A 26210-nucleotide genomic window follows, 5' to 3' on the forward strand; every position below is an offset into this window, starting at 1 on the left:
CCACAGACAGACAAAGGAAAGACAAAAACAACATGATATGATACAGAGGAACATCACAGAGTGTTTCTTCTCCAGACACTATTTGGGGTTAGAGGTAATTACTAACTCACTGAAATTTTGCTTTTAAGAGCAGTGGTACCAAAACAAAACGAAGTTTAGGACAACTTTCCCCACAACTTTCCCCACAAAAAAACAGAAATACCTCCCACAAAATGTTTTTCCATTGTTACATTGCGCTCTTCTTTGACTGACTGAACATTTCAAATGTACAGCACTAAATAAGGTTATCATATAAACTCCAGAGAGCTCCAAACTTGATTTAGATCAGAAAGAGTCCATGCTTTCCAGTAAAAGCTCACATTGGACGAGAGATGAGGACTGAAGTGATTAGAGGAGGCTTTGATTCTGCAGAGTGGTTAGAGTGGCTGCTTGTTGATCTATAGGGTGTGAATGCCACTGTAAGAATGTCATGACTGGATGAGGAACACACCTCCATTATAAACTGATTCATTTCTTCAGTTGTAGTGATCTCACAGGTCACTGAGTTCAGTTCATAACCCAGAGATGACCGGAGCACTCAGATTACTAAATAACTTTATTTATTGTGGTGCACAAAACTGTATTAATGGGGTTTGTAGAACTTGGATCACATAGCCAAAGATGTAATGTAAGTGTGTAGGCCTATTTGATTTACATACATGACTCCTGTTATATAGCCTACGTTCAGTCTCGAAAGTTCTAAAAAGTCTGGAAAGTTCTAAATCTAGAGAGTAAAGGGTGCCTTTTACGGGTGACACTGGTAAATATGATCGTTGATTTCGCAACAAAGGTGTTTTTATTGGTAGCTCAACATATTTCCACCCTAATCCGTGGATGGGGTTAGTGATGTCAGAAATCCTTGCATAAATCCCGCGCCGAGGCCCCAGCGCACCCTGGAGAGAGACCCACTGAGCGAGCGAGCGAGATCCTCACAGGGAAACCCAGCTTGGCCGTCTGCAGCTCTGCACTCTCACACACACACACACACAGCCAGCCCCAGAAACCCGCCATCTGTCCAGCCCCAAACAGCCAGCCGCCATGATTATCCTAATGGACATGCAGATGATGCTGCTGGACGTGGTTTACTTCATCTTGCGCGGGTGCCTACAGATCGTCATGAGGCCGCGCACCAAGGACATCGAGGGGGAGCTGGTGCTCATCACCGGGGCCGGCGGGGGCCTGGGCCGCCTCTTCGCCCTGGAGTTTGTCCGCCAAGGGACCGAGGTCGTGCTGTGGGACGTGAACGCCGAGAGCAACGAGGAGACGGCCAAGCTGGTGCGCGAGGCCGGCGGCACGGCCCACACGTACACGGTGGACGTGACCAACCGGGACACGGTGTACAAGATGGCCGATCTCGTCAGGAAGGACCTGGGCAGGGATGTGACGTTTCTGATTAACAATGCCGGCGTGGTGGCAGGGTACCGGCTTTTGGACTGCCCAGATGACCTGGTGGAGAGGACACTGAAGGTCAACTGCCATGCCCACTTCTGGGTGAGTGTTCCTGGTCTTGTGGGTAGAGGATTTTGAGATGGTTTGTTAGTCCTACTGTCAGAACCGATCACTCATTTCTATTTTCTGAAAACCTGCATTCATATTAGCACTTGGCTACTCCTCCAAGCACTCAAAGCGCTTCACAATACGATTTTAGCCCTCACATTTACTCATTCACACACATAGGGCTCCTCTCATTTGTCTTTTTATCTATCCTCCCTTCCTTCCTTCCTCGCTCCAACTGATCTATAAAAGAATGATGGGGCGGCAACAATGGGATAGTCTATCCAGCGTTCTCTATATATCAGTGGGAACGAGCCAGAGGACCGAGGAGGGAAGGGAGGGAGGATAGATAAAAAGACGAATGAGAAGAGCCTATAGTCATAAACTGATGGTAGAGGCCGCCAGAAGGTGCCAGCCTGCTCATTGGAGCAGAGGCGGACATCCCGGGTTGAGAAAGTTAAAGTCCTGCCAAGTATTTGAGCCAACCATTTAGTAAACCAGCTCGTCCTAATTAGCAGCCAGGTAGATCAGATAATATATCACCTGTGTTCAGTAAACCAGTAGATAGAATGTATGGCCTTGTAAGGACTTTCTTTTAACTGCATTGGAGGCAGTTTGGAGTTCATTGTCTGGCTCAGGGACCTTTCAGCAAGGTCAGGAGGAGCTGGAGTCGAACTGGCAAGCTCTTCCTCTACCTCCAGAGCCACTGAGCCCATACTGCACTGGATGAGCAGAGCAGGGGTGCACATGACCACATTCTGGGAGGTAATCTAACCAAAAGTCAGCCATGAGTCACGGTAACATTAAAGGAGTTTAATGACGTTTCTGAGTCACAGGCAGGCAGGGCAGGACAGGACAGAGCAGCTCCAACTTTATGTCCAGCAGCGGTAGTCAAAGTCTATAAAACAATAAAAGCTGTTTATTTGTGCTCGACAGCCAATCCAATTTAAATTTCACCCCTCTTATCAATGCCCCAGGACCTCATGTAGATTGGCGTGTATCATTTATATCTCAGTCTGCCATAAGCAGCAGAATGTTGCCTTTTGGTGATCTCTCGATGACTTTCTGTGGGATCATAAAAAATGTAACAGCAACTCCCATAAATAATCTATGAGTAGCAAGACCTGGCTATAGCATTAGCCACTTCATCCACTTGGAGCCTTTTTGGCTCTCCAAAAATTCCAGTCACACAAGTTGCAATGTAGGAGGATCATCACGTCATCAATTACTTTGACCACTAGCTCATGAGATTATGTGGGTGGAAAACTATGAATGGAAGAGTGTAGCTAATAATTCGGCTCTGAACCACATTGCAACACGTGACACGCCGTGGCTAAAAACACATAGCTTCACATGGCCTGACCTCTCTAAGCACGTTTACATTCAGCCTATGAAAAATCTGTACAATTCACACAGGGTGATCCTCTTACTGGTTAGTTAGAATGAGAAGCATACATCAAGCCTGATTCTGACCCATTAAGAAGCCTAGAGAGCATAAGGGCTTTACATAGTTCTCTACTTTTGCTTTGTTGTAGTCACTTTAATAATCCATACCCTTTTTTTCTGAGTTCAATGTGCAAACTAATGCACTGTTTAACTTCAACAAGTACCACTTACTTATTTACTGTATGTTTAAATCTGGTCTTTTTAGGGGATTTAAAGGGATACAGTATGATCTCTGCGTATATGGCACTCCTCACTGTCAGAGCTGCTTCTCCTAATGCTTCTCCCTGTCTGATCTGTCCACGGCAGACGGTGAAAGCGTTCCTGCCCCAGATGAAGGCTAATAACCATGGCCACATTGTCACAGTGGCCAGCGTCCTGGGCCTGTTTGCCACGGCCGGTGTGGAGGTAAGACCGGCAGGGTGAGAGAAAGTGGAACTGATCATTATGTCCAATATTCAAATATGTGGTTTAATGTTCTGCAGTATGCCCATATTCTAATGTGTTATTTAAAACTTTGCCTTTTTCACTAGTGGGTCACTTTGACACTAAAAGAATGATTCTAGTGGCACTGTATGATATCTGTACTGTTTCTAAACATGGATAATATAAGGCGCCAGGGTTATCGTGTCTATTCACATCAACAAACATTGATTAGAGTAGACTGATTGTCTCCTGAAGTCTCCCACTGTTATTGTATGATTATCTGCCACTGTTATTGTATGATTACCTCACTGTCATCTGTGTTAAGTTCAGTACAGACAAGCTCATTGCCGTCTGTGCAAAGTTAAGGTCAGTACAGACAAGCTGACTGCCTTCTGTATCAAGTTCAGCACAGACAACCTCACTGCTGTCTGTGTCAAGTTAAGTTCAGTACAGACAAGTTCACTGCAATCTGTGTTAAAATTCAGTACAGTACAAACAACCTCACTGTAATCTGTTTGTCAAACTAAGTTCAGTACAGTTAATCTCACTGCAATCTCATCTGTGATAACTCCAGACAGTTGTAAAGTGCAAACTTGTGACAGAAATGCTATAATGCTATAAGCAAGGGGAAGACATTTCAATGCAAGAATGAGTGTTATCAAATGCTGTCTGATAGCTGATCTACAGAGGGTCTCACTTTTCTCTCTCATCCATGCCGTTACTTGTGATCGATGATGTCGGGTGAATGTGCAGGATTACTGTGCCAGTAAGTTTGCAGCTGTTGGCTTCCATGAGTCTTTGGCCCACGAGCTCCTGACAGAGGAAGAGTATGACGGCATAAAGACCACACTGGTCTGTCCCTACCTGATTGACAATGACATGTTTGACGGCTGCAAGATCAGGTAGGCTATGCTCTCTTCTACACTCGTGAGTGGGGCAGTGCCACAACATCTTCAAGGCAGATCTGGTAAGACAGCAGTGTGCTGAACTCTCTTCTGCCCCCTGCAGGGATGAAGCAGAAATGGTTCTGTCGGCTCAGGATCCTGTTTATGTAGTCCAGCAGGCGATGAATGCAATTCTTATTGACCAACCACTTGTTTGCATTCCAAGACTGACATACATCCCGTATATAGCTAAGACGTGAGTACACACACACACACACACACACACACACACAAACCTTTAGATTCAGGCTGTCCATGTAAGCCTACAGTGACTGAGTGATTAAGAATGCTCTGCAGTCTTTCCAATACATCCTCTTACTCCTCCCTCCAGCTAAGCTTCCTTCTCTCTCCTCCCTGCAGGCTGCTTCCCTGGGATGCAAATGTGGCAACCTATCGCTTTGTGGGGTCCGACAGGAGCATGTATCCCTTCATTGAGAAAAAGAAGAACAAGACAGCCAATGGAGCCATCAACGCTGCATAGACACCACATAGAAGTTGTGAACATGTCATGTCTACCCACAGTTTTATAATTCTTTTTGGAACTCCTGCTGTTATAATCATAGCGCTGACGTGAAGAGCAACACGAGAGTGCCTGATTGGTTGTGATGTATTTATTATTGAGTCATCCTTCATGTCTGTTTAGAGCATTGGAATGCAGTCAAACACACCTTCCCAATTGGAACTCTCTAGAATATAATTTTGTACATAAAAGCCCTGAAACCAGTTGACCATTAATGCCCATTGAACCACTGAACTTCAATATGCCAAATTGATAATGAACGATGTAAGTTAAATTGTTGGATATGATCCATCTCTGAGTCCTGCTATGTATTCAGGTTTAGGTAGAAACTTTATGTTGAGACAATCACCAACCACTGACTTGCCTCATTGACGTGTTTAGCTACGAACCTGAATAGCATAGCAGCACAGAGGAGGATGAGGTTAACGAGACTCACTATGGCTTGCCATTGAAACAAAAGTGTGTCTCGATATTTTGTAATTGGTTAATCCTCTCCCTTGGAATTAAAAACTTTCTAAACTAACATTTCTATAAAATAAACACAACACAGATGTTAATATAAGTGCTGTGTGTCTATATTAAAGAGTCGAACAGTACACTTCCCTGCACGCACACACAGCGCATCTACAAGTATGTGTCTTTCTATACCCAGAGATAGCTATGGACATATGGACAAATATATAAATATGTATACATATACCAGAAATCCACCAGAAATCTTTGCATGCACACCAAGAACTCAAAGCTCCTAAACACGGTGCACACCACAAACATGTGTTCACACACCAGATACTTTTATGTGAATATCATTTTTCACTACTCTAGACATATCGTACAATCACAAAATCCAGAGGCTCAGATGTTGAGTTTGTGCCACAGTGACACCTTTTTAATGAGTGAGGCATCCAGGAGAGCACTCTTACATTGAGGGCAATGGGAGGTGGGCCACTTGACTGATGACCACTGCACGCACACACACACACACACACATACACACACACACACACACACACACACACACACGAGATACACACCCACTAACAACCAACCATACTTACTCACTAACATATCCCCAAACACACACACACACACACACACACACACACACACACGCACATAACACAAAAAGGGGGACATCACAGGACGTCACCACACACACACACACACACACACGCACGCTACACTTAAATAGGGTTGCAACAGTATGTGATTTTAGCGGTTTCACCGTCTCAGACAATGCCACTAGGTTTCACAGTATTTGTGTATAGGGTGTCTGTATGTCAGAGATTACCAAACGGACATACAGATTTCGACAGGAAGGCTGGGATGTGGAAACACATCACTTGAATAGTGTATTTTAGGATGAACACAGAAACGTTCACACCTTTATGTTGTTGTTAGGGATTAGAATTATTCACAGAACAAATGCTTTGATCTGCGCGGCATTCCAAAAGACAAACTTGCTAATTTTCTCCTTTGGCAGCCACTGTAATCGTTCCGTTTTTTCAATACCAGTACCAGACAAATACACACGGTATGGTAACTGTTGATTTTCGGATTACAGTGTGCCAAAATGTTGACATACTGCTGCAACCCTACACTGAAATTCACAATACCCCATCCTACTCCCACAACAATATGTGGGGCAGACGTGTGAAAGAGAGAAAGAGAGGACTTAGAGATGGATAAAAAAAATAACAGTTTAGAAAGATGGACAGAAACAAGTGTTGAAAGGATGGAGACAGAAAACGGAACAGGAGAGAAAGAATGGACAGAGAGAGTGAGAGAGAGAGAGAGAGAGAGAGAGAAAAACACAGATTGTGATTAGAGTAACAGTTAAAGAAAAATGAAGACCCTTTCGACCTACAGTACATGGCAATGAGTATTATTAACATTGTTTTATTCTCAAGCACTGGAGAAAATCCAATAGTCACAGTGTAGGCAAGCTTCATCATGTCCTACTATGGTGCCCCCATAGACTTATATATCGAAGGGATGATCCACAGAGCAACATTAGAGCGATATTACCAGGCAGTGTTGGTGAGTCACGTTTGAGAACGTTCCCATTGATTCCACTGATTTCTCTGAAGAACTTTAATCTTCAGAGATCCGTGGTCATTTGTCCCAAACACTATAAACTGCCCAGCAACATCGCTCAAAAAAGTTGACCAACGCATCAACGCCTTACCTCTATAAACCTCTCAAGTTTCAGTCTTCACTAAACTGATACATAATCTCTGAATCTCCTGTAGTGAAACAATAAAGTAATAAACACAGAGTTAAAGGAAAACTAAATAATCTCTATACTCAGAAACCACCTTCTAGCATTTCTGATTCCATTCAAACACAAAACGGTTCACCATTTCTCTTGACATAATGAAGCTTGGCCAAGCTGGGCTTTTTTTTTTCGCTTGGTATTTCTAATTCCTGTCCTTTCTTTACAAATAAATAGACCCATTACACCTTGCCGTGGCAGGGATATACAGTCCCCATGTAGACACCTCTGGCGTGCCTTGAGCTCAAGATGCTAGGGGGGGACTCCTCACTAACCCCTCTAGCTCTCGGGCTGACTGGCACGTGGGCAGTGCGTGGGTTTGCTCCAGTGCTCGAGGTGTGCATGGGGGTGGGTGGGGGGGGAGGGGGGGATGGACATGTCTACACCGTGCCGTCTAGAGTCTGGACCATGGGGCTGGAGTTGGTGGCCTTGATCAGCGGGTCCGTCTCCAGGTCCTGTTTGGCACACCTGTGGGAGAGGAAGGAGGCCGACTGTTAGTACACATCCCCACACAGCCATGCACCTTAGATTCACCTACCATTTTCCTACAGGTAGTTTATTTTGGTTGTTTATTTGGGGTGGGGGGGCTCATTAAAGGGACACAGGAAATACGGATTTCAATGTTGGACTTCCTGCTTTCAATGATGTAAAAATCATCATTTTACATCATTGAAAGCAGGAAGTCCTATTCATGGGTTTCATTGAAATCTGTATTTCTCCCATCTCAAGGCAAACTGAGGGAATGATGCACGACCATTCAAAAACATGACTGGTTTTCTAAAGATACAAAGCTTAACGCTAATCGGTGAAGTGTCCCTTTAATTCAGACAGGAGAGTAGAGGTTGGCAGGAAATGATGGGAGGGAGAGATGGAAGTAAGATTGTGAAGTGACTGTGGGTCGATATCGCATCCACCTCCCTGTGGGCACTTAGATCCGAATGCGGTATGGATGCTGCCATTTAGGCCACAGTTCCCCCCCAAGACAGACACATGTTCAGCACAGAAGCCCTACACGAGCGGAGAGACTGACCCCGTGATTGGTCCATTTCCTGTTCGCTCAGCTGGCTGCTGGTCTGAGAGCAGCTTGAGGATGTTCAGAGCAGCCTAGGAGGGTGGAGAGAGGCACAGTCACCAGGGTTATCAGAAATGTTCGAAAGCGCTACATCTATATTTACTACATATTCTTAAATCCTAAACGGCCTGGCCCACACCTGAATTCAGGCATAATGCCAGAGAAAAGTTATCACTGCTCCTGATTATTCATGAGTTTCATCAGGCCCCTTTCCACAGGTGTATTAATCAAGCACCATGCAGTCTGCATTGATAATCAAGGTGCTTGATTAATACACCTGTGGAAAGGGACCTGATGAAACCCATAGACATCAAGGTCACAATTCTAAAACTATTCGTCACATCATGACTCATGAAGGACCTGTGCTTGCTGGTACTGACCATATCGTGACAGGACTCCACGTCTTTGCCGATGCCGTGGCTGATGAGGGGGGTCTGGGAGGAGCAGTTGATGAGGGACACGTACTCATTCTTGTTGTTCTTAGGGAAGTCCTTGTATTCTACCTGTGAAGGCAGACAGGAGGCATCACGAACAAAGCAGTATCACTGTCAGACTGTATGAACATGTGTGAGTGTCTATGACATCTGTGAAGAGGTCAACTTGTAAGGTTAACATGTGCCTGTTTGTGCATTTGGATGCATGTGGCCCTATCCAGAAGCCCAATATAGAAAAAGCCAGGTATGACAGCTATGAGTTAAAGCCTATAGATGAAATGTTTAGCTTAAAACAAGCACATAGCCCCTCTAAACTGTGTGTGTGTGGGTGGGTGGTTGTGTGAGGTCCCACCTGCAGGCCCTGTATGGAGGACAGGTAGGCCAGCTGTTCTGAAGGCCGTGTGAGTGGACCGTGGGGGATCAGCGCCAGGCTGTTGCTGCCCTTCAGCACGCTCTCCGCCGTGAGGGAGGTGCCCGCGTACAGCAGCTCCTTGGCGATCAGGGCGGTCAGCGAGGCCTTGGCAGGGTTGACCACAACCTGGCGGCCGTACTCCTGCATGTGAGGCCCCTGGATGGCCCCCACCGCCTGGGCCACCTCAGGCACCATGGGCAGGATGCCCGCAGGCAGCTGAGGGTGGTTGAGGAAGGGCAGCCGGTAGTCTTCCTCCTTTGGAACTGTGAGCAAGACCAAGATATATTTTAAGATAGATTTATTTATCGTGACAGTACATTACTAGCCGTAATCAAGACGGATGAAACACATTTTTTGATTAACATCAATAAAGATTTGGACGCACACAGAACATTAAACTTCACGGTTGAATCTTCATAAGCAGGAAACTATTCAATTCTTTTGCATCCCATCACCTCTCAAAAATAACATGATGGATCTAAAAACACAGCAAGTGTACTAATAGCTTTGGCTTGCTCATGTCATGTGAAAAATCTGGACTACATGTGTTTGACTTTTTCTTTTTTTTTTTTTTTCATTTATTTTTCAGCAAAGGCCCATGGGGCTAAGTGGAGCACACTCACCTAAGCCTGCCTCATCCGCTGAGCCGGGCTCGAAGAAGGTCACTTTGCGGCCATCTCCTGGCTTCTTCAGGGGAGGCTTGAACAAGACACACGCATAGTCAAATCAGGCATACTTCCACGCAACCACACATACAGAGAGACGTAGGGGCACACACACGCACACGCACACACACACACACACACACACACACACACACACACACACACACACACACACACACACACACACACACACACACACACACACACACACACACACACACACACACACACACACACACACACAGTAACATTTCCATCTATACAGCAATCTAATGGTATTCTCACCCTGTCTGTCTGTATGTCTGTCTGACCGATTCTTAATAAAATGGACACTTTTTGTCTTGTTGTAAGCTCCGTAAATGAGTTAAACTCCAACATACAGTCAAGATGAGTGTGACGGAGTACCATCACTACCGTTGAGTATGTGCTGTGACTGACATACCAACGGGCCTGGCTCTTTGGTGTTGCGGTCGGGCTGCAGAGTTGGTACCCTGGAGACCCAGGTTCAAGATCAGGTCTCCAGGTGGGGTCACTGCTCTGTCCCTTCCCTTCACTACAAATAGTTTCAGAAGCGCTTGCCGTGAGGACATCGGTAGCTTGTCCGATGTGTGAGCCGTATGAGGGACCCCCAGGATAGGTTGACCCTGGTGTGAGGGACCCCAGAGATGGGTGAAGCAGCCTGGGATGGGAGAAGTAAGGCTGGTGGTTGCATGAGGGACGCCAGTATGCGTAAAGTGCATGGGGCAAGCTTCCCGAAGGGGTGGGCAATGTGACGGAGTACCATCACTACAGTTGAGTAGGCGCTGTGACTGCCATACCAACGGGCACCAATGGGCTGGCTCTTTGGTGTTGTGGTCAAGCTGCAGGATTAGCACCCAGGAGACATGAGTTCAAGACCAGGTGGGGTCACTGCTCTGTCCCTTTGCTACAATGAGAAACTACGTAACAAAAGGAAAGACCATGTTAAAACTAGATTTTCTTTCATCTTGAAAGAAATCTTAAAAGCACAGGTTTAAATATTAAAGAGTAACTCCAGAGTGAAAACAACCTAGCAGTAGCATCAAATCAGCAGCACTGCAGTGTGAGCTATGCTTGTTGTATGATTTTAGCCAAATCTGTGCAGCGCTGCAAGATTGAACACACTCACTGATTTGACACTACCAGAACACAAAGCCAAGGATAGGTCTTATTCACTCTTGTTATAACCTGTCTGTACACTTTCAAAATGTACAATACTACAGTTTGTCTGGATCCTAACCACACTACCATAGAAGTGTAATTATATTGTGCGCACTGTCAGTAGTATAAAACAGAGTTTGCGTTTTGATGTGTTAGCTGCCCCTTTAGCCTTCACTATAATTCAATGTTAATGCAACAAACCAACTCCACCAATAAGGGCAATTGTGCTTTAAAAGTCAACTACCATAAATAGACCATAGGCTGTTTTTACTCGGGAGTTACAGTACGCTTTATATATTTACAAGCACAACTTCTATCAACTTCTATCGAGTGGTATGTGTGTGTGTAGACCGGAGGTGTGCTACCTTTTCTTCGGTCTTAAGGGCAGGTTTTGGAGGCTGTGGTTGAGGCACTTTGAACCCCAGGAACTCCAGCATCTTCTCAGCAGCGTTGCGCTTGGCCACTTTCTTGCTGGGCCCCATCCCCTCCGCACACTGCCCACCGACAGACACCTGATCCAGCAGCAGAGGGACAATGTCCACAAAATCACCCTTGATACAAGACCGATTATGCGCTACTCACACAAAGTTAGGGATGTCTGGCTTTCGGGGGAAATTAAATGTTTCAGTGTCCCCCGTGGCCCCCACCTTCATGATGAACTCTCGGCGTCGGGGTAGGCCCCTCTCAGTGACCAGGAGGTACTCGGGCTCCTTCTCCTTCTTGGCCTGCTGGATCTGAGCCAGACGGCTGATGGGGTTCATGCCCTGCCCGTACTCAGGGCTGGTCTGCAGCTGGAGACCACCAACGCAACACAAGATACACACAAAACCCTTTACTTACAAGTGCTATATAAGCCCTAGTTAATACAATCACACACACACACACACACACACACACACACTTTACTTACTACAAGTGTTATATAAGCCCTAGTAAACACACACACACACAACCCCTTTAATGGGCACTGAGCATGTACATGGTGCACACCAATGCTACCGCTTCACTACAGCCTCCAAATAAAAAAAAGCCCTTTTTACAAGACCAATGGTTCTCCTCTGACCTTGACGATGGACTTGGCTTTCTTCTTGATGCGGGGCGGCGTCTTCTCGGCGCTGGGCAGCTGGGGCAGGCGCCGGAGCTCCTCCAGCACGGCCGTGGCGGCCAGCTTCTTGGCGATCTTCTTGCTCTTGCCCTCCCCCTCCCCGGCGAACTCGCCCACCGACACCCGCACCACGAAGCTCTTCATGTGCGGCGGGCCCACCTCCTTCAGCACCTGAGCCAATCACAAACAAGAGTGACGAACGGCCGATGGACATCAGGGACTCGACTGTCTAGCAGGTGTGGGAGTACACAAAGCACTTGTTCTCTCCCACCAAAAGTTAGTTGGTCATTCACTCATTTATTCATCCATTCATCCATTCATCCATCCATTCATTCATTCATTCATTCATTCATTCATTCATTCATTCATTTGTTTGTTCATTTAATCAGAAGCCCACTCACTGATCCATTTCACCCACAGCTCTGGAGAACATACCTCAAAGCTCACTTGCATACTCCGCTTGAGGGCGATTTCAAACACCTGGCTTATCTCCGATTTATTGAGGTTTTCTTCTAAAGATTCCTCATCATTCTGTGGACAGACAGAACATGGTCACTTGTTTAGGAACACACAAAGCATTCAACTCTAACATGGACATAAATTGGGAGGTAAAACAAGGACTGGAGCAGGGTTCACTCGATCTTTTTGCCGTTGTGAGAGTGCTGGACCGAAGTTATGACTCGGAAACAGAAAAACAAGAAGAAAAAAAACTTTGCATATAATAATTATTTCTTTGTCTTTCTGTTACAAGTAAGGAGGTACCATAACACTTCCATAGCAAGTCACCACATTTGAGGACTCAAACGTGGTGAGACTAGAATCTACACAATGCTTCAATTGAGATTTGTAGTGAGATTAGTGTAGAACTGAGACAGGACAAGCTTGTTTCTGCTATGAGTATATTCATCTGAATGACTATTCATGACCAGCTTTTATACTGTATCAGTGCAGAAACACAGGAGTGGATTTACATCCATATACATTAAATCCACACATTACGTGTAGATTAACATAATGCTGAGGACTCAACAGTGGTAAGCAGTATGCTATGGAAAGTGAGACGTGATATGTTGAGCCTAAAGCCAGAAGTGTGTTAACATTTAGCAAGCAGAGGCAAACATTTGTGGCCATTTTTACACAAAAACACTCAAATGTAAAAGTGCAAAAACAAAAACTCTGCCAAGAATGTTCACCTCTGTTTGTTAAATGTGAACACATTTCAGGCTTTAGGCTTAACATACCACTAATTTCACTTCGTAATATACTGCCCAAATAATAGCTGGTTCGGTATTAGGCTTATATCTTCAAGGTCCAGCTATGATTAACCACCACTATTTGTGTGAGAGGAGCAGAGCGAGTAGGTCGAACTAACCCGAGGGAGAGAAGTAAATGTATGGAAAACGTAGACTTCATAGGAAGGAATCTCGGTCACAACTGGCCCAAGTAGTGCTAGCATTCCATTGACCACCCTTCATTTTCGCATTTTTTGATATCAAATATATTTACATCTAAAGCATTCTGTCTCCTTTCTTTGAGAAACAAAACACTGCATAACTGGCTCATAACTCATTTTCAGGCTCCACAATAGTGTTTGTTTTTTAAACTATGCTAAAAATGTTGTCACGATCGAGGCTGTCAAGCTGACCTCAGGTAGTTGCTGCAGCAGCGGCTCCTTGTGCAGGCTCTTCAGGGCCTTGGCAGCAGCGTCGTGCTTGGCGGCCTGCCGCGTGCGGCCCTTACCGTAGAACTGCTGCCCCCCGATGGAAAGCTCCATGTGATACACCACAGGGCCCACTGGGGGAAAGGGGTAGTAGTACCTCAAAGAGTCCAGAGCAAAGACACGCGTTAGGCAAGCACTGGCACACACTAAAAACAAGAGCTGTACAATACTGTCAAGGAATATTATCTTTGAGATAAACTAAACATCCAAAAATAACCTCAGTGGCTACAGAGGGACACTGATCTGGTATAAATAGAGAAAGGAAAAATATTTGAGGATGGGACATAAGGAGAGGTGAGAGTTGAAAGGTCAAAGGTTATATGGACAGGGTCAGAGATGTGGAGGGAAGGTAGACAGAGAAGTATGATTAAGTCCCATTACTGTTGCATGGAGCGAGCGTAGGGACCCGGGGGCCTGATGCTGTAGTTGAAGCTGGGTCGCATGGCGGGGTAAGGGTCTATAGGCTTGTAGGTGGGCTTCTTACCCAGCTTCATACACAGTGCGTTCAGTTCCACCGTGTGTGTGAGGCTGTCTGCTGACAGGCAGAACAAAAATCGGAAATCACTATCACTATAGGCGTATCGGAGGGCTACAAGGCCATACATACCAGGTAAAAATAGTTAGATAGCATTGACCCTTTTTCTGTCTATACACAACATCAATTTTCTTACAAACTGAAAACTTCATAAAAAATACATACAACAGCTTTTCACAAGAGTCGCAGTCCCAAGTGTGAATAACAGACCTCACCTCCATGTCGGTCATAAAAAAAGCCATTATGCTACGTGTTTAACATTTTACATGTACTGCACTTGTTCAACAGTACACATATCTGTCTGAATGGGATGCACTCTGTGCAAAGAGCAGCCTCCCTCCCACCCCCAGCAAGGGCAGGCAGGCAGGCACGCACCTGAGTTCTTGCCTGGGTGTCGGGGGGATCGGAGGGTGGGCTTGGGCAGGGTGGACTGGCTCAGCGCACAGGAGGCGGCTAGGTGCTGGGCCTTCTTTATACTGGTCCCCTCTGCATCCCAGTGTTGGTCTCCCAGTGTCAAGCGCACAGAGAATATCTGCAGAAAGAGAGAGAGAGAAAGAGAGAGAAAGAGAGAGACAGAGAGAGGAAAAGAAAGAGAGAGGAAATTGAGAATGAGAGATGAAAGGCAAGGCAAGTTTATTTATAGAGTGCATTAGATGCAAAGAGGCACGTTGATGTATTTTCCATAAATTAGCTCAAAAGAGCTTCCATTTCCTACTCAGATTTATACTGCAAGAGATATTATGAAGAAAACATCAGTGTACTACTGTTGAGTGAGAGGTTGTACTTGAACTAGTGTGTTTGTCACCTGGGAGTTTCAAAAACAAGGGCATGTGACTTTAGCTTGTTTATAACATGTGGACGTATGTGCTGTGTTTTCAGGTTCAATGGACGAGTCTGCTGTCTGCACATGTGAGTATGATGTGTGAGAAAGAGGGGAGACTGAGTTGATGTGTAGCAGAGAGTAGATGTGTGTGTGTGTGTGTGTGTGTGTGTGTGTGCTTTAACTCATTAAGAGTTAATGCATTAAGAGTCCAAGTCAGAGTGTGAGAGGGTGGGAGGGCAATGCGTTCGCTGGTCTCTGCTCATTCAGCAGCTTGTGTGTGTGTGTGTAAGTGTGTGTGTGTGTGTGTGTGTGTGTGTGGACACTCTGGCCTACCTTACAGTGCGCTGGTCCCCGCTCGCTTAGCAGCTTGTACTCTGGCTGGATCTTGTTATAGCGGGCCAGCTCATTGACCAGACACATGGGGGTCTTCTCTTTAGGGTTTGCCATGTTAGAAACTGGGAAGAGAACGTAGTAACAATCATCAGAAGAGTATCTGGACTAACTGCCTCAGACTTGAACGGAGTCATAACTATGGCAGGCAGAGACAGGTCATCATGAACCCTTCGAAATAGCTCCTTTGACACAGGGAGTGGGGGTGAGGGGGGGGGGGGGGGGGGGGTTGATGAATATCACTGGGGTCAACCTCCACTCTCCTAAATTGTAGATCAAACACTGAGGTTACGCACCTGTAGGGTTGCTGTAGGGTGTGACGGAGGCAGAGGGCAGGGCAGAGCTTCGCAGCGGGTGACTAGCACTCTCCGAGGGAAGCGTCGGGGCGGCAGCACACGGAATGCTGAAGCCTGGCTGAGGTGGAGCCATTGCCATGGGGACAGAGCTGGTCAGAGGGTTGCCGGGAGACTGGAATTGAACCTGTGACATAGTGGCTGTTTGGAGAGGGGTCTAGTCTTCTGTTTGAGGAGTCGAGGCAAGAGCTTAGCAGCACGGCAGCAGAAAAAGGCCACAAGGTAGTGCAAGGTTGTGTTGGACTGCAAAGTAGTGTGGCGGAAAGTGACAGCAGGAGGAGGAAAGACTAGAATAGATTGAAGCTCTGCCTAAAGAATTGGAAGGAAAGGGGAGAAAAATAATTCAGGTTATACAAAATATGGAAATACCGTTGCAGCTCCACTACCTCACCCAAAGATCGATCACCCTGCTCCTGTTAGGATAATGTGACTTAGAGCATTAGAGTCTCTGGAATGGAATGACACAATTTCCAAACTCTGCATCATTCCACCGTTTAAAGCAAGCACTACTGATAAGCAATCAATCAATCAGTCACATAACTAATGCTTAAGATACCTTACAATTAAAAACCCTCTGTGCAGTTCCATTTTTGTTTCTGCCAAAGAAGACTGGAATATTGGGGTAACGTGACAGGCATACCATTGACGGTTCAGTCTTGTGGAATGCTGCTTTTGCGGAAGAGTTTTCAATCCCAGACAGTATATGAAACATGACTATTGTCTGAATGTCTATCTCTCGGGTATTTTGTTATCAAAGCGCAATTCACTGTCCAGTACCAACAATTGTAACGAGGTTCACTACCACCTACACTTAGCACTAGCAGGCTTCTCATACTTTCCTTCACATCATAATTCTCGACACCGAATCATAGGTTTATGAGGCACCAGACTGACAAAGACAACCAGTCATGGTGACATTTAGCGTTACACTCGGTTGCACTTCCAACTGCTACAGTTCTGATCAGCTGTCATTACAAGCCATCTTAGCTAACTTGAAAGCTAACTAGTGGCCAGCCAGATAAGCTGCATCGCAGACACGGTGTAACATTATTGTCTTGTTGTGAGCCTCGAAGGTGATATAGCTTTCCCCCCCAGAATCTCGGGGTATTTCCGAATCAAACTGACAACTGCTTCATGCATGTCATGACACTCTTATTGACAACGACTGAAATGTTATGTACACAACAAGGTAGAAGCTAGATGCGTAAGTTATCCTTAGCTAGTCAGCGGTAATTGCCAAGCCAGCTAGCCAGACGATTTTCAGAACCCATCTCACGACTGAATGAATCTCACCTCGAAATGATTCTGCCCAGTTGTGTTACTCCATGGGTTACTTTTTTGAATATATGTTTGTATCTCTCCCGTTTGGGGGTTCTGCTACTAATTTTGAATTAAATTATTGTTGAAGAGGTGGCAAGGAAAAGATAGACAGGGCAAACACTAAAGAGAATGGCCAACTCCGACCGCCCCTTCCAGGAAATGACGTCACGACTGGGGGGTCAACTCTTGAAAGAGTAACACCAAAATTTCTCTGAACATCTATCCATACGGCTCATGAGCCCCATCATCGAATGTAGAAATTCCAACAGTAGCATTGACTGATGTTGCTCCACGTCTTCAAATCCCGATATTGTGTTGAATTTGTATAAATATATCTTCATGTAGACTACTTCATTGAACAGATATTTTACAAGTTGTAACTGATTATATCTGATGCAGGGAATGATGTGGCACACCCATTCACTAAGATTCATATGCAAACCATTGAAAAAAAAGTTTCAGTGGGTCAGTATACCAGACAATACATACCACTGGCTTCGATGCACTCATGAAACAAAACAAAAACAATGTCCTCAACTTTATTTTAAGAGGTACACTAGAGTTTTATTAAATATTTACACAACATGTCTAGACGTACTTGATGACACCAGCTCAGCAGAACACCATCAGACATGGTCTCTCCAGAGGTTGATACAGGTCACTCACAACACACATATATTTTATCAGATAATTTATTTTTTACAGTAAAAATGTTGTAGAGGTTGTGCATGCACATTTCTCTTCCTCTCTGCTGACGGAGAAACCTGCACTTTGAAAGCACATGTGATATTATTGGTTAAGGCGACCGCAGCTCAATGAATGTACACAGAGTTAAGGAAATCGGTCGCATCAAAGAATGAGCAAAGTTGGGTCCTGGCTTATTTGGGAGGCCTGTAGGCGATCTTCCTACTCTTCAGGACAGACCACCTGTGCCTCTTCATGTAGTAGACCAGAGGGATCAAGATGGCAGAACCCATCAGCAGCTAAAACACACAGAAGATAAAGAAGGTTGGAGAAAGAAAACCAATCAAAAACAGGTTCAATGAGAGAATGTAGAATGTGTGCAGTACCACATTCACCACTATGCTATTCAAGGGAAACATCATTATTTCTAATCTATGGCAGGTTACAACAGCTCTCTGACTAACCTTCAAGCCCATGCGTTTACGCTGATCGTGCTCAGGCTCTGCTGCCCAGCGCAGGAAGGTGCACACATCTTTAGCCACCTGGCTCATAGTCGCAGGGGTTCCTATGGCAGGAGAAAAACAGACGTAAAGGATTTAGAACACCAAATGCCAGCATAACAAAGAGAGTAATCAGATTTACTCCATGTGATGTCTGTTCTAACATGTACATCTTTCTGCAGCTCTGAAAGCTAGCAATAAATGTAAATTACATACATAAGTACATATTTTTTAAAATTCTTTGAAACTATTTCTTGAATGTTTTATTTTTATTTTCATCAACTCATCGTTAACCTTCCCCTTGCGAAACACACACAGGATTCTGATATATGTATATATATATATATATATACAGTACAGGCCAAAAGTTTGGACACACCTTCTCATTCGGACACCCCTTCTTTATTTTCATACTATATGACTATGAAAATTATAGATTCATACCGAAGGCATTAGAATTATGAATTAACACATGTGGAATTATATACTTAACAAAAAAGTGTGAAACAACTGAAAATATGTCTTATATTTTAGGTTCTTCAAAGTAGCCACCTTTTGCTTTTAATACTGCTTCGCACACTCTTGGCATTCTCTTGATGAGCTTCAAGAGTCACCTGAAATGGTCTTCCAACAGTTTTGAAGGAGTTCCCAGAGATGCTTAGCACTTGTTGGCCCTTTTGCCTTCACTCTGCAGTCCACATGGTGGTTGGAACCAAAGGTCTCCGATTTTGACTCATCAGACCCAAGCACAGATTTCCACTGGTCTAATGTCCATTCCTTGCGTTCTTTAGCCCAAACAAGTCTCTTCTGCTTGTTGCCTGTCCTTAGCAGTGGTTTCCTAGCAGCTATTCTACCATGAAGGCCTGATTCAGGCAGTCTCGTCTTAACAGTTGTTCTAGAGATGTGTCTGCTGCTAGAACTGTGTGGTATTGACCTGGTCTCTAATCTGAGCTGCTGTTAACGCGCGATTTCTGAGGCTGGTGACTTGGATGAACTTATCCTCCGCAGCAGAGGTGACTCTTGGTCTTCCTTTCCTGGGACGGCCAGTTTCTTTGTAGCGCTTGATGGTTTTTGCGACTGCACTTGGGGACACTTTCAAAGTTTTCCCAATTTTTTGGACTGACTGGCCTTCATTTCTTAAAGTAATGATGGCCACTCGTTTTTCTTTACTTAGCTGCTTTTTTTCTTGCCATAATACAAATTCTAACAGTCTATTCAGTAGGACTATCAGCTGTGTATCACCCCTGACTTCTGCACAACACAACTGATTCCCAACCCCATTTATAAGGCAATAAATCACACTTATTAAGCTGACAGGGCACACATGTGAAGTGAAAACCATTTCAGGTGACTACCTCTTGAAGCTCATCCAGAGAATGCAGAGTGTGTGCAAAGCAGTAATCAGAGCAAAGGTGGCTACTTTGAAGAAACTAGAATATAAGGCATATTTTCAGTTGTTTTACACTTTTTTGTTTTCCACATGTGTTAATTCATAGTTTGATGCCTTCAGTGTGAGTCTACAATGTCAATAGTCATGAAAATAAAGGAAACTCATTGAATGAGAAGGTGTGTCCAAACTTTTGGCCTGTACTGTATATATATATATATATATATATATATATATATATATATATATTTTAAAACAAATCATATTGCAACATTAAGCAATAAGCCCCGAGAGGCCGTGGGTTATACTGTATAATCGAACAGCTAAGGGGCGTTGTTAGCATGACGCGAAGCGGAGTGCCTAAAACCCCCTTAGCTGTTCGATTATACAGTATAACCCATGTTACATGTTTTCATATGCATTTTTTGTTTCAATTGAATCATGAAGTCGTACTTCATATCATATAGAATTGCCATTCTATTAATTAAAACATAGCATCCTTGGAAGAGGTAATAAAACTTGCTTATCACTTGGGGCCTTATATTTGATTATGACACAAGCCCCAATTCAGTATCAAGTCTTCAAACACTTCTGTCTTTTGATAAAACTTTATCGATTTAATTTTACTCCAATATTCCTTCAGAAAAGGTAAGATGTTTGTCATGGTCAAATGGTTAACTGAAGACAAGTTCAGTCAATTCAGAAGTAGTCAATTCATTTCTATCAGCATCTAACATGTAAGTTCACCAATTTCAGATTACTGAATAAATCTCTGAATAGTTAACTACTAAATACAATGAGCTGGATGATCTACACCCCCTCCCAATTACATTAAAAGTCAGCAGTTGCATGAATTACATTTAAGTGTGAGATGTTCTTGGGGCATATTGTATAATGCTGTGAAAAACCAAAGGGTCACATTACCCACTGCCTAAATGTACATGGAGTAAAATGACAGACGCTATCCTCCAAAACAACACAGACTTGCACTGGCATGTTCATGATTTGAACCCAGGCCGACTATTTGGGAGGGGGTGACAACTGGTGATTCGCCTGAATCAAACGTCATCATCTATATAGTCCATACTGTCTATCCATACCATGCCTAAATTATGTGTGCATTGCTGAGATGAGACAACCCAGCACCACCAGAAAGAATACACTGAAGACCCCATGTGCACAGCTGTGTCTGCAGAAGTATACCTCTGCCTTAAGCAGAACATTAACAGAATATTTAGCTAACTTGCAGAGTCATATTTAATACTGACCGTCGTCGTACTCCAGGACTTCATTGTAAATGGGAGGTGCCATGCCGATGGCCTGGCCAGGGAAGTATGGGTTGTAGTACAGTCCTTCCCTGACGTCCACACCCGCGGGGGGGTCGCAGTAGCCCGTCAGCAGGGCGAAAACGTAGTCCTCTCCACCGTGCCTGTGGAGGTCAGAGCACACAATGCATATTACACTTCTGACTCGGGGGAAACACACACACATACACACAGAGCAAAAAGAAACTCTCTCAAAAAATAAAAATAAACCTCAACACACTAGTGCACTAGTTCCCTTGGGGATCAATAAAGTATCTATCTATCCATCTATCTACACTTGTAAAATTCACTACAACGGAACTGAAAACAAACAAACTAAAATTCTAATAACACTGCTTGCTTTACATGAGTTTCGAGCAATATAATAAACACCATACAAGCCTTACACAATCAGCAGGCACAATTCAGCTCATCAACTCGAGCTGTCTTAAAGGGATAATCCGGAGTGAAATGCACTTTAGATCAATTTTTCGGACTATTGGGAGTACATACGTTGAGTTGACACCAAAATCATGTCATTCGGATGTATTTTGAGAAAGTTCGAGCTCACCGTTTTTAGCCAAAACTCGTTAGCCTGGAGGTGACTCGGGCATGTCATTTCGCCGCTACAAAACGCTATTTTTATACCTCTTCTACTGTTCCAAACAACACTACACTTACGTGGTAGTGAGTAGAGGGTCCCTAAAGCCAAACCGAAGTATCCCCACGTCTTTATGTGGTCGGATAGAGAGTCCAGAATGAATTTAATCGAGTCAGTACCTTTCCGGAAATGTCGCTGTTGCAGCTAGCAACGTTTTCACAACACTTTACTAACATTTCCGGAAAGGTACGGACTCGATTAAATTCATTCTGGACTCTCTATCCGACCACATAAAGACGTGCTGATACTTCGGTTTGGCTTTAGGGAACCTCTACTCACTACCACGTAAGTGTAGTGTTGTTTGGAACAGTAGAAGAGGTATAAAAATAGCGTTTTGTAGCGGCGAAAGGACACGCCCCGGTCACTTCCATGCTAACGAGTTTTGGCTAAAAACGGTGAGCGCGAACTTTCTCAAAATACATCCGAATGACATGATTTTGGTGTCAACTCAACGTATGTACTCCCAATAGTCCGAAAAATTGATCTAAAGTGCATTTCACTCCGGATTATCCCTTTAAGCTTAATGCGTTGAGGGTGAAGTGAGGTGAGGTGAGCAGAATGATACCTGGCATTGACAATGTAGCTAAGGTCTGGTGGGAGGGCTCCATTGTTGGCGACGCGAGCAGCCTCTGGGTTGGGGTAGGGCTTTGGGAAATAGTCAGAGAGCTTTCCAGTCCGCGTGAACATCTCACCAGTATCATCAGGACCGTCTACCACCTCAATCTGCACAAGACATGGAAGGAGCAGTGTACAGCGTGAGTCAAGCAAGACATCAAAATTATAAGCAACTTTACATCTGACTGACTGTGAAAAAACATCTGTCTAAAAGACTGAAATACTGAACTGCATAACGGATTACCATGGTTTTGTCGAAACAAGTCATCATAATCAATAGATATAGGATTCCAGATCGATACAGAAAATACAGATAGATGATATTTCACAAAACAATTGCAATGTCTACTTGCAACCTCTCACCTCTTCAGCTAATACTTTGACTTCTGCCTCAGTATGAGAAACTCCCACCAGGTTACGGAAAGCAAGGTACTCCATACTGTGGCATGCCGAACACACTTGCTTATACACTTGATACCCCCGTCGAACGCTGCAGAGGACGTCAAAGAGGAAAATGATTATCAAAGTGCACGCGGTCATCATTGGTCACATTCATCTGATCACTACAAACGCAAAGTTTCAATATGAGAACATCAAGATTGAAACCCCTGGCAGGCTCACCTGGCATGATCAAGGGAGGACACAAGGCCGCTGTGGCTCCATGGGTAATTGGGTGGGTGCAGTTCCAGGTCCGAGGCTTTGACCGACTGATTAATGGCCAAGGCCAGACCCACACCTCCGGTTGTCAGGACCCCAAGCGTGGTCAGGGCCAGCTTCCTGCCCTTGGGTAAGCTGGCAAATGACATGGGAGCCTATGGAAAGGTATAGGTCTTAGCTTAATGTTATATCAGCAGCTGTATCATAAAAAAAAAAATGCAATATATAAAGTTACCTAGCCTAGGTTAAAAAACAAAAACAAAAAAAAATCCAAAAGCATGATTAAAATGATCAAACAAACAAACAAACAAAAATTCCAATATAAATTCCAGAACAATACAGAGATGCGCCTGACGGAATCATGGACATCCCCACAACCTGGCATTCATGTTAGTCAATAACTGATGTGCTGAGAAAGTGTATATTAACCACAGTACAGTACAACTGTGTTATGTCACTGTTCTGCTTGAAGTGACAAAGGAACAAAACAGCAATATTTTGATCTTCTCATGTTGCATAAAGAATCTACTGAATGACAGTCATATAACTCCTTACGAATGTGTGACCTCACATGCTTGTGCAACGCTGGGGGAGGGGGAGGGGGAGGGGGGGGGGGGGGGGGGGGGCTGATATCCTAGATTGCCAGGGATCATCACAGCAAGACTGTACTGTACTTTATATCTCATACAGAGATGAACGCCATGTAAATGTTATTAGTTGCGAGACAACCATATAGCGCAATAATGTAGCACTAACTCAACAATTACTTAAATCTAACATCAACATGAGGTGAGGCTAACTGTTAGCCTACCTAAGGATGTGGGCTAGAAAATAACGAATTGAGCCGATGGCGATTCTACTGCTAGATGTCCTGGCGCATAATTTGTTGTGGCAAGGCGTAACCATATACACAATGTTACAGTGTTGAAACAATCTCAATGTGTTAGTAAACCACAATCTGTAAACAGTTAGCCGACATTAGCTTCATTGGGTTGTCCTTATGAGACCGAGACAGGTTACCTTCGATAGCAAGCTAGGATCAAAACAATATTAGCATGCTATCAGTTCCACAAGTCGAAAACTAACGTACTGACCTCCTAGTAGCACACACTCTACATGCCATATAATTTCAAACTTTTCAGTTTACAGAGCTGCTCAGAATTATTAAGATACAAGTATTCAAACGTCCAGCATTGACAAGTATCTACTTTACAGTAACTTAACAGTGAGCTAACACGTATTAACTGTAGCAGCTAGCTTTTAACAGTGCGAACCGGTGCGAACAGGGAGCTCTAGCTATGTTGTTGCCTAACATTAGCATACGCTTTAGCAGCTAGTTCATTTGCACCACTACCTCAGGCTAACATCGAACGCAAGGACGAACCTGACACTTCACATGATGATACAAGATAACAAAAACACATTTTCAATGAATAGATCATCCCATGTAGCGTTAGACCATTTGTAGCTGTCACAAATAATGTTAGCTAGCTATTTAATTCAACCACTGGCGTGACCTTGCATTGGCTAGCTCAACCTCAGCCACGTTAGCTACCTTACTGTCCTCAACGGCGGGGCGCTAAGAAACAGTGTACTTCTATAACATACAGAAATGTGATGTTCAAAGTGCATTGTCATTATCCAGCATCATACCTTTTGTGTGTGACTTGATTTTGCTGCGTTTAGGAGGGTTCTCCCACACCCTGTCGTCGAGACCACTCTGAGAGCCGCCATCTTCTCGCCGGATCTTCTCCCACTACAGATTTCAGCCGTCTGTGGGTGGTGGGTGGTTTTGTTACCTAAAAAAAAAAAAAAAAAAAAAGTCGGTTACACAACCTCGTTACACAAACATTGAATTGGTAATAAATACAATATATATATTATGTATTGGACATGTAGGATATCAGGAAGCTTGATTTGAGCATAGATTGATAATTTTATAAGTTATTACTCCGTTATTATTCAACCTAGTGAACTTTACCATTTTGGAGAGCGCCATCTATTGCATTGGAGGCCATTAGAGCGCTCGAAATCTAGCTCCTACTCGAAATAATTTTGTAACAAAGATTGGGGTTGGCTACATGAACCAAAGTCCAAGTGCAACTGTTTTAATTGAGCTCTTAAATGGTCTCTTACCATATGTAACTATTTGGTAGTAGGAATAGCCCTATTTGTGTTTATTTCCACAGGGAGGTAGTGTGCCTATGAAAAAAGAAACTTGAGGAGAAAGAGCAGAGGAAGGATATTTTAATCACCTTTAGAGGTCAGTATAACATCAAAAGTAGGCTACTGTTATAGGCCTACAGTTTCGAAAAATCACACAGAATGTGCTGCCCTGGCAATTGCATTATAGCCCATGTTACCGTAGGCCTAATAGGAGCTACTGTGGTACCAGCCGTATTTTTGGTTGTGGCCTTGCACTCTATTGTTCATCTGATAGGGCAATATGACCATTACACTTTACAAATAAGAATTAAAATAAAACAACCAATACGTCAAATAATAAAGAAGAAACTTATAAACTGAAGGAAAAAATAAAAACAAGAATGAACAACAAACAGTGTCACTGACTTGACACTGAAATTATAGCAAACATGTTCATAAAAACAACCATATCAAAAGAGATATTACTGTAATCCCAAGCAATACTGTTTTGAAAATTATATATCTGGATTTGAAAATATCAACAGTATGCACACTGCCCTTACATGTAGCCTAATGGAAGGCTGTTCCAAAGATAGAGTGCACAGAAGACAAATGCTCTTTGTTTTTTCTTGACGGATAGATTGACTAAGACCCACATCAAGGGAGCAAAGAGTGTACTGATATATAGGGGCTAATAAGTTCAGCTCAACGAGGTACCGTGTCTTATACGTTAAAATGAGCATAGTTAGTCTGGCTTGTACTACTAGTGAAGAGAAAGTTAAAAAGGTTTTATATCATTTGCTATGGACCTGTTTGCTTTGATTTATCTGTGCATAGTAGTAAACATCTGTTTGGGATCTTGATACCAGGTGCTGACTGCTACACTGTAGGTGCTATTTATCTCTCTTCATTAGAAGGAGTGAGTATAATCCATCTATCTAAATATCTATCTATCTATCTATTTGTTAATTTATCTGTGGATTGATGAATAATAAAAAACAATGATACAACACCACAGGCTACCCAAAGACTAGCCTAAAGATTTGAACCAAACACGCCAGTTAAACAATGACATTAATGTTTCAGTCAAATTGGATCCAGTTATTCT

General features: G+C 43.9%; 3 protein-coding genes across 6 annotated transcripts; 1 reads left to right on the forward strand and 2 right to left on the reverse strand.

The window, feature by feature from the left end:
- Positions 1-961: 961 nt before the first annotated feature.
- rdh20 (retinol dehydrogenase 20) lies at positions 962-5412 on the forward strand. The gene is made up of 5 exons (XM_062545649.1): positions 962-1530; positions 3286-3384; positions 4156-4304; positions 4411-4542; positions 4707-5412. The coding sequence occupies exons 1-5, from the start codon at positions 1078-1080 to the stop codon at positions 4825-4827; spliced, it is 954 nt and encodes a 317-aa protein (XP_062401633.1). The 5' UTR covers positions 962-1077; the 3' UTR covers positions 4828-5412.
- A 316-nt stretch (positions 5413-5728) lies between these two features.
- stau1 (staufen double-stranded RNA binding protein 1) lies at positions 5729-17287 on the reverse strand. Of its 4 annotated transcripts, none has more exons than XM_062545653.1 (15): positions 17123-17287; positions 15773-16138; positions 15420-15541; positions 14651-14795; positions 14110-14260; positions 13654-13825; positions 12444-12539; positions 11967-12179; positions 11551-11694; positions 11269-11415; positions 9683-9758; positions 9000-9322; positions 8594-8716; positions 8172-8245; positions 5729-7609 (listed from the first exon to the last, which is right to left on the reverse strand). In XM_062545653.1, the coding sequence occupies exons 2-15, from the start codon at positions 15963-15965 to the stop codon at positions 7522-7524; spliced, it is 2067 nt and encodes a 688-aa protein (XP_062401637.1). In that variant the 5' UTR covers positions 15966-16138; positions 17123-17287; the 3' UTR covers positions 5729-7521. The 4 variants fall into 4 exon arrangements, with proteins under 4 accessions (XP_062401637.1, XP_062401636.1, XP_062401635.1 ...); XM_062545652.1 differs by having other exon boundaries at positions 14110-14263; XM_062545651.1 differs by having other exon boundaries at positions 14639-14795.
- A 400-nt stretch (positions 17288-17687) lies between these two features.
- Positions 17688-24756, reverse strand: LOC134092635 (cytochrome c1, heme protein, mitochondrial). Its single transcript, XM_062545654.1, has 7 exons — positions 24611-24756; positions 22922-23112; positions 22664-22790; positions 22251-22408; positions 20989-21149; positions 18298-18398; positions 17688-18132 (listed from the first exon to the last, which is right to left on the reverse strand). Exons 1-7 carry the CDS (start codon positions 24689-24691, stop codon positions 18028-18030), a joined length of 924 nt encoding a protein of 307 aa, XP_062401638.1. The 5' UTR covers positions 24692-24756; the 3' UTR covers positions 17688-18027.
- Positions 24757-26210: the final 1454 nt, after the last annotated feature.

Source organism: Sardina pilchardus, chromosome 9, assembly GCF_963854185.1.
Source record: "Sardina pilchardus chromosome 9, fSarPil1.1, whole genome shotgun sequence".
NCBI classification, from domain to species: Eukaryota; Metazoa; Chordata; class Actinopteri; order Clupeiformes; family Clupeidae; genus Sardina; species Sardina pilchardus.